Consider the following 18,353-nt stretch of genomic DNA (forward strand, 5'->3'; position numbering starts at 1 on the left):
CCCTGAGAACATTCAGAAAAGAAGCCTGGATTGCCCCCAAAACTGAACTTCTAGGATGTTCTCGGTTAGGGAGAGTGGACCTGGGGCAGTCTTGGGTAGAGTGGCTTAGGCTAGCCTAACTATGCTAACCAACGCTGGCTCAGGATAGCTTCTGCTAATTCTCTTGAGGCAACTTTGTTTGCTTTGAGACAGGGTCTTGCTATGCAGACCAGGCTGTCCTTGAACTTACAACCCTCCTGCATCAGCCTCCTAAGCGCTGAGATTACAGGTACATGCTGGGTTGGAGGCTTTCATGGAGATGATAATTGACAGTTTGGTATTCACCTTACCAGTATTTCTCAGAACGGGAAGAAAAGATTCCCCCAGCAGCGCACAACCCCAGGCAGTCACTCCTCTCATGCTCATAAGAAGGCGGAGCAGCAGCCCTCTGTTAGAAATGGCAGACTCAGGAGACAGCAGGCTGAAAAGTTTTACAAGAAAATCCAAAGCAGTCCTGGGCCTCAGGCCCACCTGGTGTTCGAATGTGGAGATGGGGGTGGGACAGAAAGTGAAGGGCTTAGGGACCGGCTGGGCTTCCCTAAGTACCCGCGGCTGACCCCCCAGCTGCTCCACACCTCGGTGGATGCCTCTTGCTGGTTGTATGTGAAAATCTCCAAAAGACACCATGCTGCTGCCCCACCTAAACTCTCAGAGTTAATGGAAGTTGTCCTAGTCAGAGGCCCCATATAAGGGGTCCTGGGTAGACATCGGGAGGAAGGTGCCTGGCCTTTCCTGATGTTCGAGTCCATAGGACCGGCTCTTTGCGATGGAATCTGAAAGGCATCAGGAAGGGTAGCGCCAGCCCCGTGGAAACGACCAGCCTTCACCAGGGAACTTTGCGGTCCAACTTCTGTCCCTGTTTGCTTTTTCCCCTCCCATTTCCACAGTACCAGGAATTGAACAGAATTCCCGCTGGATAGGTACACTAGGCGAGCTCTCTCTGAAGTGCGTCCCACCACACAGCCCGTCTGCCCCTCGACTCTGTGTGCTTGCTACATCTGAAGGGTATGAACTTCTCCTAACTTCTAACATGGCTTAGGGGCTGGTCACAGCCAGATCTTAGACTCCCATCCTGCAGGAACCAGCGGAGGCTTTTGGGACAGCCTTCATTAGGAGGACAAGGAGATGACACTTAGGGAAGGCTGAGGCCTCAGGAGCAGAGGACTCATGGGACACTCCCTTCTCCAGGCCAGTGGTCACTGGAGGCTAGAGAGCACTGAGAGGGGATCCCAGGGGAGGCCAGTCCCTCCTTTACAGCTGCCACATCTGGCAGAGGCCCTCTGGGTCTGCCATTTCCTCCAGACCTGTCCCAGAGCCAAACACGGGCCCTCATTTAATCCCAGTTATGTAATGTGCAATCTAAAGAGTTGTCCCAGGGGAGGCGCCTGAGCCACACCCAGGAGTGGGGGAAAAAGGGCTCCAGCTGAGGCTGGGCAGACAGGTGAGGCTGGGCTTCCGCCTTCAGTGGTCACTCGCTCACTGCTCCTCCGTCTCAGTCAGCACCATGAGCGGCCGAGTTGGAGACCTGAGCCCCAAGCAGGCAGAGACCCTGGCCAAGGTGAGAGATGGCCCCTTCCCTGTGGGATCTCGGGAAATGGTTGGGGCATGGGCTGGAAAGGGTGGCAGGACCCTGCCTCCATCTGCTGACTCTGCATGTCCTTCTGCTGTCACCTCCAAAGGGGGTGACATCCTACACAGCTGAGTGACATCAGTCTGACCAGACAGGTGGTAAGGGGAAAGCCCCACTCTGGCAATCATGTGGATGACGTGTGCAGAGTGGGCTTGAACCCACCCAGGAACCAGAGCAGACAGCTCTACCCGGCAGTCGTCCCCACTACCTCCTCCCTCCCTGCCCACTGGTGGACTGGAGGATGCGGTCCCTACCCTCTGATGGATTCTTCTTCCCTGGGACCCTGAGAAGAAAGCTAATCTGTAAAAGCCAGATCAGAGGAACAGAACAGAGTGTTTGATGTGCCCACAGCTGAAGGGAACAAGGACCCTTGATCATGAGCCCTGTCCTCCCTCCCTCCCTCCCTCCCTCCCTCCCTCCCTCCCTCTCTCCCTCCCTCTGTTTTTTCCGTCCTTTCTCCCCCTCCCTCCTCTCTCTCTCTGTCTCTCTCTCTGTCTCTCTGTCTCTCTCTCTCTCTCTCTCTCTCTCTCTCTCTCTCTCTCTCTTGGAACCATGTTTTTGTAAAGAATAGGAAGATTAGCAAATGCACCAAGTGAACCAGGGACGCACCCAGTATCCTACTCACCCATTTATGGATTTCTCCTTCTATCTCTCTAACCTTCTTTTCACTTACCTATCTTTCCTTCTCTCCATGTCTATCCATCCACCCATCCATCCATCCACCCACCCATCCATCCATCCATCCACCCATCCATCCATTCATCCACCCATCCACCCATCCACCCATCCACCCACCCATTCACCCACCCACCATCCATCCACCCACCCATCCATCCACCCACCCATCCATTCCCCCACCCATCCACCCATCCACCCACCCATTCACCCACCCACCCACCTACCTACCCACCCATCCACCCATCGATTGATTGAGCCTTCATTTTCCTTTCCACCCACACAATCATTCTTCCCTCCAATCTGACTTTGCTCACACACCATTTTCCACCCGAGCACCTGTGCCACAGCCTGACTCTCCTACCCATCCATTATCCCACACTTCTCTCAAGCTGGGTCAGACTGAGTGACAGACGGAAGGAGAGATGGTTGAACCTTTGAGTTGGGAAGTCAAGGCTCAGTGTAAGAAACACATTAACGGGAATATCTCTTTTCAGTTCCGAGAAAATGTCCAGGATGTGCTGCCCGCCCTGCCAAACCCTGATGATTATTTTCTTCTTCGCTGGCTCAGAGGTGAGGGGAGAGGTGGGGGTGCTGAAGATCAGGGGGCAGCAAGAGGACCTGGGTCTCCAAACACAGACTTGTAACAAGCTGTGGCTCTCAGAATCTGGCCGCACCAGCTTAAGTTTTACAAGTCTAAGGAAGGTGGGGGGAGAAGCCGAGCCTGACCAACCCCCACGGTGCCCCACTGCTCTCACCAGAGGCAGGACAAGGCAGTCTTGTCCTACCTTTCCCTCTTCTTCCCTCAGCTCGGAACTTTGACCTACAGAAATCGGAGGCCATGCTCCGCAAGGTAAAATACTGTTCCGGAGATTTAGAGACAGTATTCAAATGGGGGGGGGGGATAAATCAGTGCCTCATAACCCAAATTCCATGCCCTATTCAGGGTGATGGGAGCCTCACAGGGCCTCACCAGCCTTTTCGTTTTCAGTACATGGAGTTCCGGAAGACCATGGACATCGATCACATCCTTGACTGGCAGCCCCCAGAGGTGAGCCCCAACCGGAAACGCCTCAGTCTCAATTTACATATCACCTAAGAAGCCTCTGGTCACTGGAGACCATGAGGGAAAGACAACAGCAGAGATGATGCCCTTCGAAGCCATAAGTCCCACGGGGCCTTTCCTGTAAGAACAAGAGATAATTCCTGTGTTAAGAGTTCCAGCATTGGCCAGGCGGTGGTGGCAGACACCCTCCATCCCAGCACTTGGGAAGCAGAGGCCGGCAGATCTCTGAGTTCAAGGCCAGCCTGGTCTATAGAATGAGTTCTAAGATAGCCTAGGTTACACAGAGAAACCCTGTCTTGATAAACCAAAATATTTTAAAACTCCCTGCATGAGTTCATATAATCACCGAAATGCTAAAAGACAGGCGTTACCATCCCTTTGGTCCAGTAAAAAATCTAGCAACTTGCCCAAAGTCCCACAGTCCCATCGTGGGCCCGGGGTTTGAACTTAGGCCTGTCTGGCCTCCCAGACTTGTATCTGGGCCACTATAAGCCGTCAGTCCCTCTGTGCTCCCACCCCAGAGTTTCGAAACGTCCTGTCTAGGTAGAAAGCAACCGCCTATCAATGTACACCACTGGTAAGGGTAGGACCGACACTGAAGTCACAGTAACATGACAATCAGCTGTGGAGAGTAAGTCATCTTTGCCAGCACTGTCTTGGAGACAAGTATCTGAGCCGTCCTATGCAAGAGGAGGTGGGATGGAGCTCCGCCGTGTCACTTGCTCAAGGACATGGAACATGGGAACAGCAGTGCATCCACTTGAATTATAGCTGCTGGCTTCAGAATGACATTCTCCATTACTAAACCAGACCCGGAAGACATTGCAGGCAGGACCAATGTGTCCCAAAGCCTAAAGCCAGGTCTGGCTGATACTGGGCCTTTTGTATTCACAGCTGTGAACAAGGCCGTCCCTTGCAAGACCCTCAGTGTTTTCACTTGGGACCAGGCAAGCCAATGTTCTGACCTGTGGCAGGATATATATAGACTTGGGTATGATAAGTTAGACAGATCTGGTGACTCCCAGGGAGGTGTGTGATTCCAAGGGTCATGTGTCTTTCTATGCCCAGGTGATCCAGAAGTACATGCCTGGAGGCCTGTGTGGCTATGACCGTGATGGCTGCCCTGTGTGGTATGACATCATTGGGCCACTGGACCCCAAAGGGCTGCTTTTCTCAGTCACCAAGCAGGACCTGTTGAAGACCAAGATGAGGGACTGTGAACGTATCCTGCATGAGTGTGACCTGCAGACAGAGCGGGTGAGGGTCTGACTCGGTGGGGTGCGTGACTAGAGGTAGGAGAGGCTGCCAGGGCCTGTGGGCTCAAGAACACATCGGTGTTCTCTCTACCATGGTTAGAGGGCTCGCTGGTCAAAAGCCCCACTGCCTATCAGCTGTGTGGCCTCAGAAAGTCCCTTACCCCTCTGAGCCTGTCTTCTCCACCTTGTCAGGGTAGTCTGCACTAAGTAAAGAGATGACAGGATGCTCCTCAGCTATTATGGGGTTACATCCTAATAAACCATCCTAAGTAAAAAAAAAATACCATTAGTTGGAGATACACCTAACCCACTCAGCATCATAGCTTAGCCTAGCCTGCCTCACATATGCACAGAGTACTTTTATTAGCCTACAGTTGGACACTGGAAGACAGCATCATCATGAATATCATTAGCCCAGAAAAGAATTAAAAGTCAGCATCCAATCTAAGGTTTTGAGTGAATGTGTATTGCTTCACACCATCATAAAGTTTTTGAAAAATCAGTAAGTCCAGCTATTGTCAGTGAAAGGATGAATAGATAAATGATGGGGGGTGGATGATGGGTAGGTGGATGATGGATGATGGGTAGGTGGATGATGGATGATGGGTAGATAGATGATGGGTAGATAGATGATGGATGATGGGTAGATAGATGATGGATGATGGGTAGATAGATGATGGATGATGGGTAGATGGATGATGGATGATGGGTAGATGAATGATGGATGATGGATGATGGGTAGATGAATGATGGATGATGGGTAGATGGATGATGGATGATGGGTAGATGAATGATGGATGATGGTGGGCGGATGATAGACAATGGGTAGGTAGATGATGGGTAGGTGGATGATGGGTAGATGGATGATGGGTGGGTGGTTGATGAGTAGATAGATGATGGATGATGGGTAGATGAATGATGGATGATGGTGGGTGAATGATAGATGATGGGTAGGTGGTTGATGGGTAGGTGGATGATGGGTAGGAAGATGATGGATGATGGGTAGGTGGATGATGGGTGGATGAATGATGGGTGGGCAGATAATGGATGATGAGTAGGATGATGGATGATGGGTGGATAAATGAGTGTGGAGATGCATCTGTTCTTGTCCACTTGCTGCTCTGGGGACAGAGTGGAGGGTTGGAAGCGTCCTGAGGAGTCATGTACTTGAGCTGCCATTCCCAAGCCTGTGCTTGACCCTGGGCATTGCTCCTTGCTCATCCTCACAGCTGGGGAGGAAGATTGAAACCATTGTGATGATATTTGACTGCGAAGGTCTGGGACTGAAGCACTTCTGGAAACCTCTGGTGGAAGTGTACCAGGAGGTGAGGAGGCCCAGGGGTGGGCACACTCACACTCACACATGCATACACACGTGTGTACACACATACGTGCACACACCTGAACACATACGAGTTCACACCATATACACATACCACACACACATACACACACACACACTCACACACACATGCTCTCTCACACATACATGCACACACACATACACACACACACTCTCACACACACACACACACTCACACACACACATGCTCTCTCACACACACACGCACACACACACACACTCATGCACACACACATACACACACATGCTCTCTCACACACGCACACACACACACTCATGCACACACACACACACATGCTCTCTCACACACACGCACACACACACACACACTCATGCACACACACACACTCACACACACACATGCTCTCTCTCACACACACACACACACACACACATACACTTGGCCTGCTTTGCCCTTACAGTTCACTTAAAGCACAAATTAATAAAAGGTGTTTCCTTCCTAGCCCCACCCTGAAAAGAAACCTTAACAGGACTCCTGGGAGGTGCACAGGAGAGCACAGGGCCTGTTTCCACAGACGGGCCCAGCCCTGTCACTCCCCTGCTCTGAGTCCTGGGCCATCCTGATGTCCGTCTGCCATCCCTCCTGCCCCTCCCCCTCCGTGCTCCTGTGCTTCAGCTCCCCACACCCCTGCAGCTTGGGGACAATCAGACGCAGGAGTGAGTCTGTAAAGCACATGACAGTGCAGGCCCGTTCTGAACGCCTGGCGAAGTGCAGTCACTGTGGTGACCGTCTGTCATTAGAGTGGCTGTGTGGTTACTATGGGCATTTGGTTCTAACCGCCTGAAGCGGATGCTGCTCTTCAGAGGCCAGTGGAGGTGATACCTAAAAGGGTATTTCCACTAAAACCTCCAGACAGGATCTGGCAAAGGAGGGGGAGGGAGAAGGTGTGGGTTCTGAGGGACTTTCTTGGTTCCACAGTTCTTTGGCCTCCTTGAAGAGAATTACCCAGAGACCCTGAAGTTCATGCTCATTGTGAAAGGTGAGTGAGATGTGACCCCCTCCTGGGGCCTCCATACCCCTATCTGTCACCCTTAGAGTCTTGATGCCTCTTCCTGGGGCAAACCACCTGGTGTCTAGCACAGAGGAAGGGCTCAGGAAATGCTAACATCTGGTTTCACTCCAAGAGGGGTGGCTCCAAACTCAGTGCCCCCAGAAAAGCCTCATCGCTTCCCTACGACCATCTTTCCATCCTTGGGCTGTGTGTGGCCCTAAGCTGCCCAGGCTGGCCTTGAACTCACTCCACAACACACATAGGCTTGGCACTTGCAATGTCCCTGCCTCGGCCTTCAGAGTGTATGGGATTATAGAGCTACACTCCTATTTATTCTCTTTTTCTTTCTTTACTGTTTTTTTTGGGAGGGGGAGCATTGTTTTGTTTTTGTTTGTTGTTTGTTTATTTGTTGAGACAGGGTCTTACTATATAGCTCTGACTGTCCTGAAACTCACTATATAGACCAGGATGGCCTCAGACTCAGAGATTCACTTCCATATACCTCCCAAGTTCTGTGTCTGAAGGCTGACCACCATGCCCAGCTCATCCTGCTTTTCTGAGCAAGTTATCTTCTCTTTGAAGGCCTCTGAGCCTATGCCTATGGTACATGTTCCTGGCCTGGTACTGTTCTGGGGCCTCACTAACCATTCAGGTTGCTGTTGCTCAGGTATGCTGTTGGTAGAAAGATGACTTGTTTGATAGTTGATTAACTCATTGCTTGGCTGGCTGTCCAGTCAATTGGCTCTCTGGTTGTCTGAATAGCTAAGTAACTGGGGATGGGTTGTAGAGTTGACTGGGGTGGCTGACTGGCTGACTGGCCTTTAGCTTAGCTGGTTGTCTGGCTAGCATTTCAATGGCTGGATGTATGGGTGGTTGGCTGACATGTCGGCTGGCTGACTGGTTTTTTCTGCAGCTGAATTTGCATGGTCAGCTGGTTATTTGGAGACCAGCTCTTTGTGTGAGTGGTTGGTAGGTGGGGAGAGAAATTGATTAGCTGCCTGCCTGGTGGCTGCTTAATTTTCTGTTTAGCCGACTTGTGAAGTTTGGTGAATTGGTAAATTGTTTGTTAGCAGGCTACCTAGTTTGTTGGCACTTGGCTGGCTGTTGGTAGACTAGTTAGCTTATTGGTTGTTTGGTGAGGAGTGGATGACTGGCTCATCTGTGCAGTGGGTAAGTGGTTGACGGCTGGCTGGTTAGTTGGCTATTTCTTGGGTGACTGGGTCTGAGCTGACCGGGTCCATTATGACTTCTGTATGATGGCTGTGCCCATTGTGGGAAGGTGTCCCAGTGGCTTGATCTTTCCCTGTTCATCTTCTTGCATTTTTCCAGCCACCAAACTGTTCCCTGTGGGCTACAACCTTATGAAGCCATTCCTGAGTGAGGACACGCGAAGGAAGATCGTAGTGTTGGGAAGTAGTAAGTCCTTCCCGTGCTCTGGCCCCGGGATTCACACCTAGGTTGAGAGTAAGGCTGGTCCATCCCTGGCTTCACACCTAGGCTATAGAGTAAGGCTGGCCTATCTCTGGGTTTCACACCTAGGCTGCAGAGTAAGACTGGTCCATCCCCAGCTTCACACCTAGGCTGAGAGTAAGGCTGTTCCATTCCCGACTTCACACCTAGGCTGAGAGTAAGGCTGGTCCATCCCTAGCTTCACACCTAGGCTATAAAGTAAGGCTGGTCCATCCCTAGCTTCACACCTAGGCTGTAGAGTAAGGCTGGTCCATCCCCTAGCTTCACACCTAGGCTGTAGAGTAAGGCTGGTCCATCCCCGGCTTCACACCTAGGCTGTAGAGTAAGACTGGTCCACCTCCAGGATTCACACCTAGGCTGTAGAGTAAGACTGGCCCATCATCCCTTCTGGAACTCAGCACATCACCTGCAGCCACAGGCTGCTTCTTCCCCTCAGTGAGACAAGGCTCGTGGTGTAGAACCAGGACACTTCCTAAGCCCCATTCCTTGCCTTAGCCTTGGGGTGAGTGAGGCGTCAGGCCGCCCTGCCCCCTATGTTTCATCCATTGCTTCTCCACCTCGGTTTTATGTGCCCTGGCTTTCTTTCTGCACTTGCAAACCCAGTGCTTTCAACAGCACCTCTGACTCTGAAGAATGCCACCGTAGGCTATCCTCTGACCTCTGTGCACATGCACACATGCGCATGTTTATGTGTGTGCTCATGTGCACCCACACACAAGCCATATGGACAATATAATTTGTTTTTATACAACCAAATGTACTGGGCCAGAAGGATGGCTTAGCCCCCACCAAGTTTGATGGCCTCAATGTCCCCAGAGCCTACACAGTAGAAGGAGAAAACTGACACCCACAAGTTATCCTCTGGGCCCCCACATGTATTTTGTGATGTGCAACCCTCTCACACAGACAATAAATTTAATTTTAAACATAATAAATTAAAACATATATGTAACATAGATTTTTAGAAGGAAACACAAACAGAATAAGTCATTTTTAAAAGTATTGTCTGTGTTTCCCTATTTTCTCAATTTTTCATATTACTATAAGTAAAAAAGTAATAAGAAAAAACATACTACTAATTACTTTTTTGTTTTGCATTTTAATATGCAGTGGCTTCAACCTCACCATGCTCCTGCCTCAGTCTCTTGAGTGCTGAGACTACTACCATTGTATGCCATTCCCTTGACACGAGTTGTTTTTAAAAGTGGCAAAAGTTGTGGGCATATTTCAGTAACCAAGGATTTTCCCAGAACACATGAAGCCCTGAGTTCCATCCATGGCACTGTAGGATAGGTAGATAGATAGATAGATAGATAGATAGATAGATAGATAGATAGGAAGGATAAGATGAAGAACACTAATTCTCGACCCCAGTGCTTAGAGGAAACCATCCCTTAAGCAGTGTTCAGTTCTTCTAATTGTGAAGGAGGATCTAGAAATAAGGGCTGGAGGATCTAGAAATAAGGGTTGGAGTCTTACGTTCCTCGCTTTCTCTTTCTCCAATACCTCCACCTCTGCCCATTTCCATGAGGAGTGAGAGCTTGATGGGTGAGAAAGCAACCTGGCTGTGGGGAGGACCAAATCCTGGAGCAATATGGACCCAAGTCCTCTCTTCCTCTGGAGCCCACAAGGCTCAGTACTTTGGCCCTAGTTTTTCAGGCACTATGCTGTTTCCCGCTTCCCACTGGAGGGAAGGAATATTCCACTGCCTGGGGGTTAATTAAGGTTAACTACAGGGCTAGGACCACACCCAGGGCAATCCCCAGCACCCAGGACCCCTAGATGCTCACATATGAATAGCAGCAATGGCATACCTCATGGTTGTGATGATGAAAGAGGCAGAGCTGATTCTCTAGACAGAGCTGCTCCACCACAAGATCTTACTGAGTAATCTCAACAAGGCCCTGAACTCTTGGACCTTTAAAGTCCCCTTGAGATATTCAAGCAACTCTTAGCTTTACTACTCATGACCTGGAGACCTTCGAGAATGTCCAAACCCATCATCAAGGGAAGGGCAAACATGTCTGCAGAGCAATCAGGTGCTAGGAATACCATTTCCTGTAGCCTAAGGTCTAGGTGACTTGGGAGTTATCCCTGGTAGCCTAGCTCCCTCAGTGTTTGGAGACACACATTCAGGGTGTCCTGGTGGGTATGGGAGGCTGTCTGGTCCCTTCCAGGTGTGATAACCATCATTGATTCTTCCTCCTCCTCCCAGACAGCTGGAAGGAAGGTTTGCTGAAACTCATCAGCCCTGAGGAACTGCCTGCCCATTTTGGGGGGACTCTGACTGACCCAGATGGGAACCCCAAATGCTTAACCAAGGTACACAGAGCCTGGGGCCAGGAAGGGATTGGAGGAGTATAGCTGGGTTTCTTTCTTACCCACCTATCCATTTCACAGACAGCTCCAGATAGACCACTGGGTATAGAGACCGGATGTTGAACTAGATGTGTCCAACTTACTGGGACTTGATAATGAGAAGATATGTAGAGAAAGATGAGATAGGGAGTTTTGATTTGGAATTAAGCTAAAAGAAGCTTCCAGAGGATGCACTAGCCCTTCTAGAGAACCAAGAAAGGGTTTGGGGAAGGGGAGTGGGAATCTTCCCAATAGTGATAAATGTGCCTCTGGCAAGAGAAATGATTCCAGAATCTGTTGTAGATCAACTATGGTGGCGAGATCCCCAAGTCCATGTATGTGCGTGACCAGGTGAAGACTCAGTATGAGCACTCGGTGCAGATCAGCCGTGGCTCCTCACATCAGGTGGAGTATGAGATCCTGTTCCCAGGCTGTGTCCTCAGGTAGGAACGAACGACCGCTCCTCCCACAGCTGGGCTCTGGCCCTTCAGGAGCCCGTCACACTGAGCGACAAGCTGTCCTTTCCCAGGTGGCAGTTCTCATCTGATGGTGCAGACATCGGCTTTGGAGTTTTCCTCAAGACCAAGATGGGGGAGAGGCAGAAGGCAGGGGAGATGACGGAGGTGCTAACCAGCCAGCGCTACAATGCCCACATGGTGCCTGAGGATGGGAGTCTCACCTGCACTGAGGCTGGTGTCTGTAAGTCTACCGAGCTGTGCACTGGCTCTGGAGACAGGAAACACCTTCACATGGTTTAAAGGATTAACATGGGCAGTGGCCCCTTTCCTGAGACACATATCCAAGGACACGTAGTCCAGGTTAGACCCTTCACTCATTCTCAAGTCACACTCATGAACACTTATTGTGCGCCAACAGTCAGAGACACAAGGACCCCGAGGAATTGAGGATGCTTGGATCACAGGACACAGGCATGGGACAATAGGGCAGGTGGCACTTTCCGCATGAAGTCATGAGAAGTAAGCCAACCTACATGCAGCCTCAAAGCTGAATGTCATGCTACCCCAGCTCCATATCTGCCTCGATGTAGTGGCTCAAGGGCAAAGCAGTGCCCAGTCTGGGAAGGACCATTGTTTGGGTCATCCATGGTCTGAGGATTAAATCCATCACCTCAGGCTTTGCCCAGCACCCACTTTGTCCAAGAGGGCTAGGAAGCTTCTGTTGCTCTCAATGTATGTGAGCATCCAGGTGTGACGATACCTGAATTAGCATAAGGAGCATCCATTGTTCTCGCTGTCTGCTGACAGGCTGGGTGATTGCCAAGAGGAGGTAATTTCTGTTTTCAGGCTCTGCTCAGGGCGACAGATCCCATGGGGAGGTAAAAGGCACCATGGGGAATTACAGCAGCTCGGAGAGCACAGCCAGCAGGAACTCATCTCTCCGTCTGTCTCCTAGATGTCCTCCGCTTTGACAACACCTATAGCTTCGTCCACGCCAAGAAGATCAGCTTCACGGTTGAAGTGCTTCTCCCAGACGAGGGCATGCAGAAGTACGATGAGGAGCTCACCCCTGTCTAGGTGGAGCCTCGCGTCTCAGAGACCCCAACCCTCTGTTTCTTCTCTTCTCTCCTTTCATTCCTAAAACTGATCATTAGACCGGCTTACTCTGCAACACCAGTGGTCGGAGAGAGGTTGCCCGGAGAAGATTTATCTGTTGTAATCAAAATTTAAAATTATGAAAGGTTGGAGGTAGAAAGACTGCAAAAGAGAAAGAAGCACGAGGGAAAGACAGGGGACAGGTGTCCTTGGGGCCCAAGAATAGGGAAATAACTCTACTTGACCTCATCTCTCCTAAGACGTTTGCACTTGAGTCCCTCCCTGTGAGCTGTGAGCATCTTGAGCTGGAGACTATCAGAATCCCTTTATTTCCATTCACTATCTAGTAGATGCTTACTGCATTTCTGTAAGTTAAACAAAGAACAGAGGCAGGGAGCACAAGGGTCACAGGAATGGTAGAGATCAGACAGCAGATTTCAGCACCCTGGACAGAGCCACCCTTGGCGAAGACCCAAGCAGTGGTTTCTTTTGGGAGGCTCAGATACAAAAGCTCTATACCTCTAGCAGGAGGTGCCCGCTTCTGACTTGGCCTGATCCAAGGGTACATTATCCTCATAATCACCTCCTTCCTTTTGAACTCACAGCTCATATTTTAAGCCATTAAAAGAATTTGCCCCGGGGCTGGAGAGATGGCTCATAGGTTAAAAGACTGACTGGCTGCTCTTCTAGAGGTCCTAGGTTCAATTCCACATGGTGGCTCACAGCCATCTGTGATGGAATCTGATGCCTTCTGACATGTAGGTGTACACGCAGACAGAGCACATAAATAAATCTAAAAAAAATAAATTAAAAAACATTTCCTCCAAAGCAAAGAACGTCAACATCTACTCTCAATGTTGCAAAAACAAAAAAACAAAAACAAACAAAAATACAAAACAATAATAGTGGCTGCTGTTTGCTGAGGATTGTCACTGTTCCAAGAGCTTTACAAGGTAGGCTCATGTCATCCTGACACCACCAACAGTACACCTTATCAGAGCCACTTTATGAATGAAGACACCGAGCTCAGAGAGGCTAAAGTAGCCATTCGATGACATAGTCTTAAGCAGCAGATCTAGGACCTGAAGGCTTTGTTGTCTATTTAGTCAGAAGGCATGGCTCTAAATTGCTCCATGATGCCCCCTCATAAGATTCTGCTCTGACAAGAAGATACGGAATGTTTTGATTGCCCTGCATCTTTAAGTAGAGTTATTGGATATCCCCGTCCCGCTAAGCCCTTTTTATAGATGGAAGAGATAATCCCCCAAATTGTGCAGCCCAGCTAATGGAGACCCACAACATGTAGGGAAGTTGTTCAAGAAGCCTCACAGAGCTGGAAGGGCTTGTGCCCCTTGCTGATGATCTGTCATCTGCTCACACAGATGCAAGGATGATCACCTGATGCCCACCATGCCCCTGGGGAACTGGGACAAGGCACACAAGACCAGGGTTCCAGTTTCTTTCTCAACTTCCTGACCCTTGCTAGGTGCACAGATACTGGCTTGAGCCCCAGCCTCCGACATAACTCTTGCCAAGAGATGATTAATTAGTCCAGAGAATGAAAGGAGGGCAGAACCCAAGGGCTCTGCTGGTTCCGTGAGATGCACCGTGGGAACAGATGAAGGGCTGAGTGCAAGGCCTGATGCTGCCCAAGCTAACGCCATTCTGGTGGGGGCGGAGTCATGCACAGACCTGCGCCTGCCTTCAGGGCGCAGGCTCGTATGCCCATCTTATATACAGGGACTGCCTTAGGGTTTCCATTGCTGTGATGAAACACCATGACCAAAAGCAACTTGGAAAGAAAGGGTTTATTTCTCTCAGCTTTACATAACAGTTCATCATAAAAATCTGTAAAGGCAGGATTCGCATAAGGCAGGATCCCGGAGGCAGACGCCATGGAGGGTGCTGCTTACTGGCTTGCTCCTCATGGCTTGCTCAGCCTGTTTTCTTATAGAACCCGGGACCACCAGACCGGGGTGGCACCACCTACAATGAACTGGGGCTTCCCCAGTGATCACTAGTTAAGAAAATACCTTACAGTCAGCTCTTATGGAGACATTTTCTGAACTGAGGCTCCTTCCTCTCTGATGACTCTAGCTTGTGTCTAACCATGACAGAAACTGAGCTTCCAACACCACGGGCCTCATTTTCTTCAGCCAGTGGGCAGTAGAACTGAACCAGAGCCAAGATGCCCTCTTCACTTTATGACCTCCAGGTTTCTGTGTGATGTTCCGAACAGGGTGAGGCTGCCTCCTCCTTTCTGAGCAGGCGGGGTGGGGGGAATAACTGGAATCCCAAAGAGGAGAAGAAAGACAGGAAAGAAAAAGCTGCCAGACTTTGAAAGACTCTTTTTGAGTGATATTGGATGGTCCTCAAAATGTATTCATTACCTGACATTAAAGTTTAACTGAACACACCATATCTTGTCAAAACTATTTACCCATTCCTTAATAATTCCACACATGAATATCACGTGTTTATGTCATAGTTACTCCTCCCCCCATTCCAGTGCCTCCCAGAATCCCCCACATACACATCTCCTCAACTCCATGTCTTCTTTTGTTTTCCTAACCCACTGAGTGCAATCAGAGCTGCCCGGATGCTCGATGCTCAAGGATATAGGACTCCAGCCACTGTAGCATGGGCGACCTGCCACGGGCCACACCGTCGGAGAAGATAAACTCTTCCTCCCAGAGGCCACCGACTGCCAATATCTCTCCCGCTCGGTGACAGGCTTCACGAATCCCTTCCCTTTACACACTGGAGTGTTGAGTGATTGACATTGCCTGATTGATGGTGTGCACTGACAACCGCAGCTACTGCGAGACTGAGTGCATTGGTCCACCACACCCAGAAGACTCCCTAACCTCTGACTCTTCAAACTTTCTGTCCCTTTCTGTGCCTTGTTCAGGGAGTGACAGGGATGTGCCATCTAGGGCTGCGTACTCCACTCATTCTCTGCACTCTAGCCAGTCGTGAGTCTGTCTGGTCAGGTGTGAGTCCGTCTGGTCAGGTGTGAGTCTGTCTGGTCAGGTGTGAGTCCGTCTGGTCAGGTGTGAGTCCGTCTGGTCAGTCATGAATCTGTATTCACCACCGTGTGCAGAGGAAAGATGATCCTCTGCCTTGGGTGAGAGTTGCATCTGGGCATAAGGTTAGAAACTTAGAAGGCACTGTGATGCCACATTCCCTTAGCAAAGCAATAGCGGTTGGTTCTATGAGCTCTCCAGTCACGTGTTCTTGACCAGGTTTACAGCACCAGGTATGAGCTGCCTCCTGCTGAATAGACCTTCCTTCCAGTTAGTACGCGTTGGTCACTCCAATATCATCTATGTCATTATTGGGCTGTGGGCATATCTTCCCATGCTGGTCATTACTGTGGCTGACACCATACAGTCTGGGTAAGATTCTTGATGGCTTTTCTGTGCCATCAGCCTGCATAGCCCCCTCCTGGCACTGGAATCTTGCCATCCGGGAGGATGCTTTCAGGTCACAAGGTTGATTTCTATGTGTCCTGTGATCAGGGTCTGTAGTGTCTTCAGGAGTGGGGTTTTACCTATTCCAGTAAGGTCTGTGTAACCAAGAGTGATGGTGATCGTCTTACTGTTTTGGGGGTCTGTGGACCCCACACCAACACCATGACAAAAGGTATCCCACGCCCGGCACTGGAACTTTTGTTTAATTATCTATCACTTCTGGGAGAAGCATTCTGCGTAAGGTAATGCTGGTAAGACCTTTTAAATACACATTTTTAGGAAGTTTATAAAACAGTAATTTTCATAGAGCTTTTCTTTTCCATATTACTGTTTCCAAACATCCCTCTCCCTACATCACCTTTATCTGGTAAGTCTATAATGAAGAATGAGAGAGAGAGAAGCAAGAGGGAGGAGGGCTGAAGTTCAGAGGTCAAGAGCACTTCCTGGAGAACCTGGGCTCCTTTCCCAGCTCACAGTACTTCAGTTCCACAGGAGACAACTCCCTCTTCTGGCTTCTATCAGCACTGCACCCCCGTACTAAAAATTAAAATGAAGTATTTTTAAAATAAATAGGAAGGATAAAAATAATTAGGGAGGAAGGGTGGAAGTAAGACGGAATAAATAGGCCCCAGGAATACAGCGTGGCAAGCACCCATTTGTGCAAAGCTCATTATGAGAACCTTGGAGAAAATGGCTGAGCACCAGTGAGACACAGCTGGAGAGAGGCGATCCCCCCACCCCCTACCCCACCCACACCCACCCCCTACCCCCGCACACGCCCACTGAGGCAGCAGAGTCAGAAGACAGAGTGTGGGCTCTCTGCACACTAGGGCCTGAGGAAGCTGTGAGCGGTAGTGTTGGTATTTCTTTGTTGGGGCTCCTCTCCCTGCAGCTGAGCAGAGGGACTCACTAGCAGAAAGCTGGGGCTGTGCCATGCAGGTGTGAGAGAAACCCGAGTGCCTGTTTCTTCTTCCTTCCCTAAGAACCCATTGCCATGGAGACAACACCAAGGGTCTACCTCTGTCTCCTAACACATCATGCAAGAGAACATGAGAGCCACATGAAGTGAAGGTTGGGGCAGACCTCTAGAGAGAGCGGAATCTTCATTGTAAATCTATTGAAGAATTGCTTGGAGCTGATTGTGGTGGCGTATACTTGTCACCTGTCCCTTGGGAGGTGGGGACAGGAAAAATCAAGAGTTCAAAGTCATATTTGGCTCTATAGGCAGTTTTGGGCCAGCCTAGGCTACACAACTATATTCCATGCAACATTCAGAGTGCATTTCTAAGAGATCCACCAGAAGCAGGCAGGGCTTGGGCTCCTTATTTTGTTTGGTAAACCAGTGTATCCAACGCCCGGTTCCTGAGGTGACTTCTAAAGAGCCCCGGGGAGGAAAGCAGAGTGACAAGAAGAAACTTCCCAGCAGAGCCTGGGGCATGCCTGTAGCTCCTCACCACATCTTTTCCCGCACTGCCAAGCAAGAAGTCGGTGACGCGACCCTCAGTGTCTCGGGTCATCCTGTGCTCATGGATGGGACTAGACCTGGGAACCAAGACTCAGGGAGGTTAGGTGACTTGTCCAAAGTCCCACGGATTATGGAGTTGGTCCCTCTGACTGCTCCAGGCTTCAGCTCTTTCCTTCCCCAGCTTGAGACTCCTGGGGACATTTTGAATCCTTCAGAACCATTGTTTTAACAGCCTGACAGTCAGAGGGAGAGCACATATCTCTGTAGAACAGTGGCTCTCAGCCTTCCCAATGCTGTAACCCTTTACCACAGTTCCTCATGTTGAGGTGACCCCCCAACCATAAAATCATTTTCATTGGTACTTCATGACTGTAATTTTGAAACTGTTTTGAATTGTAATATGTGTATTTTCCCATGGTCTTGGGTGATCACTGTTAAAGAGTCATTTGACCCCCAAAGGAGTCGTGGCTTCACATATTGAGAACCGGCTTCTCTAGAATGTCTTCTCTCCTGCCAAACAGATCACAGTGGCAAAGCTTTGGGCTTGTCGCCATCATGACATTTCCTGGAAACATTTGATTTGGTTGGTTGGTTTTGTTTATTTATGGTTTGAGGCAGGGTTTCTCTGTGTAGCCCTGGCTGTCCTAGAACTCATTATGTAGACCAGGTTAGCCTTGAACTCCTGAAGGCATTTACAGTCAGTGTGACCCTGTTATATTACTGCATACCTGACTTCCTGTTCTTGGGGCACTCAGCTCAGGAAACTGTAATGAGGACTCATCCCCACCCCATCTCTTTCCAAGTCTCAGTGTGTAACATAGGCTGGCCTGGAACACACCATCCTCCTTCCTCGGTTTCCTGAGTACACAGATCAGAGACCTACCCCGGTTCAAGGCAGGGGATTCACAACATGTCATTTAGTGCAGACCTCTATGGCCGTCACTTAAAACCGTCATACACGAGGTAAAAGGAACAAGTCAGGAGAGGTTTGT

The 18,353-nt window shown here is 49.8% G+C and overlaps 1 protein-coding gene across 3 annotated transcripts; it reads left to right on the forward strand.

The window, feature by feature from the left end:
• The first annotated feature begins 1,543 nt into the window (after positions 1-1,543).
• LOC127696103 (SEC14-like protein 3) lies at positions 1,544-13,072 on the forward strand. 3 transcript variants are annotated; one of them, XM_052198599.1, is made up of 12 exons: positions 1,544-1,597; positions 2,842-2,917; positions 3,154-3,197; positions 3,336-3,395; positions 4,479-4,667; positions 5,896-5,991; positions 6,970-7,030; positions 8,372-8,458; positions 10,728-10,834; positions 11,174-11,313; positions 11,400-11,569; positions 12,284-13,072. In XM_052198599.1, the coding sequence occupies exons 1-12, from the start codon at positions 1,544-1,546 to the stop codon at positions 12,403-12,405; spliced, it is 1,206 nt and encodes a 401-aa protein (XP_052054559.1). In that variant the 3' UTR covers positions 12,406-13,072. The 3 variants fall into 3 exon arrangements, with proteins under 3 accessions (XP_052054559.1, XP_052054560.1, XP_052054561.1); XM_052198600.1 differs by having other exon boundaries at positions 8,372-8,455; XM_052198601.1 differs by lacking the exons at positions 3,336-3,395; positions 4,479-4,667 and having other exon boundaries at positions 8,372-8,455.
• Positions 13,073-18,353: the final 5,281 nt, after the last annotated feature.

Source organism: Apodemus sylvaticus, chromosome 11 (genome assembly GCF_947179515.1).
Source record: "Apodemus sylvaticus chromosome 11, mApoSyl1.1, whole genome shotgun sequence".
NCBI classification, from domain to species: Eukaryota; Metazoa; Chordata; class Mammalia; order Rodentia; family Muridae; genus Apodemus; species Apodemus sylvaticus.

Coding starts and splice junctions, on each gene's coding strand:
- LOC127696103 (XM_052198599.1), top strand. CDS start 1,544: ATGAGCGGCCGAGTTGGAGACCTGAGCCCCAAGCAGGCAGAGACCCTG. Junction 3,396..4,478: donor TTGACTGGCAGCCCCCAGAG/GTGAGCCCCAAC, acceptor TTCTATGCCCAG/GTGATCCAGAAGTACATGCC. Junction 7,031..8,371: donor GTTCATGCTCATTGTGAAAG/GTGAGTGAGATG, acceptor GCATTTTTCCAG/CCACCAAACTGTTCCCTGTG.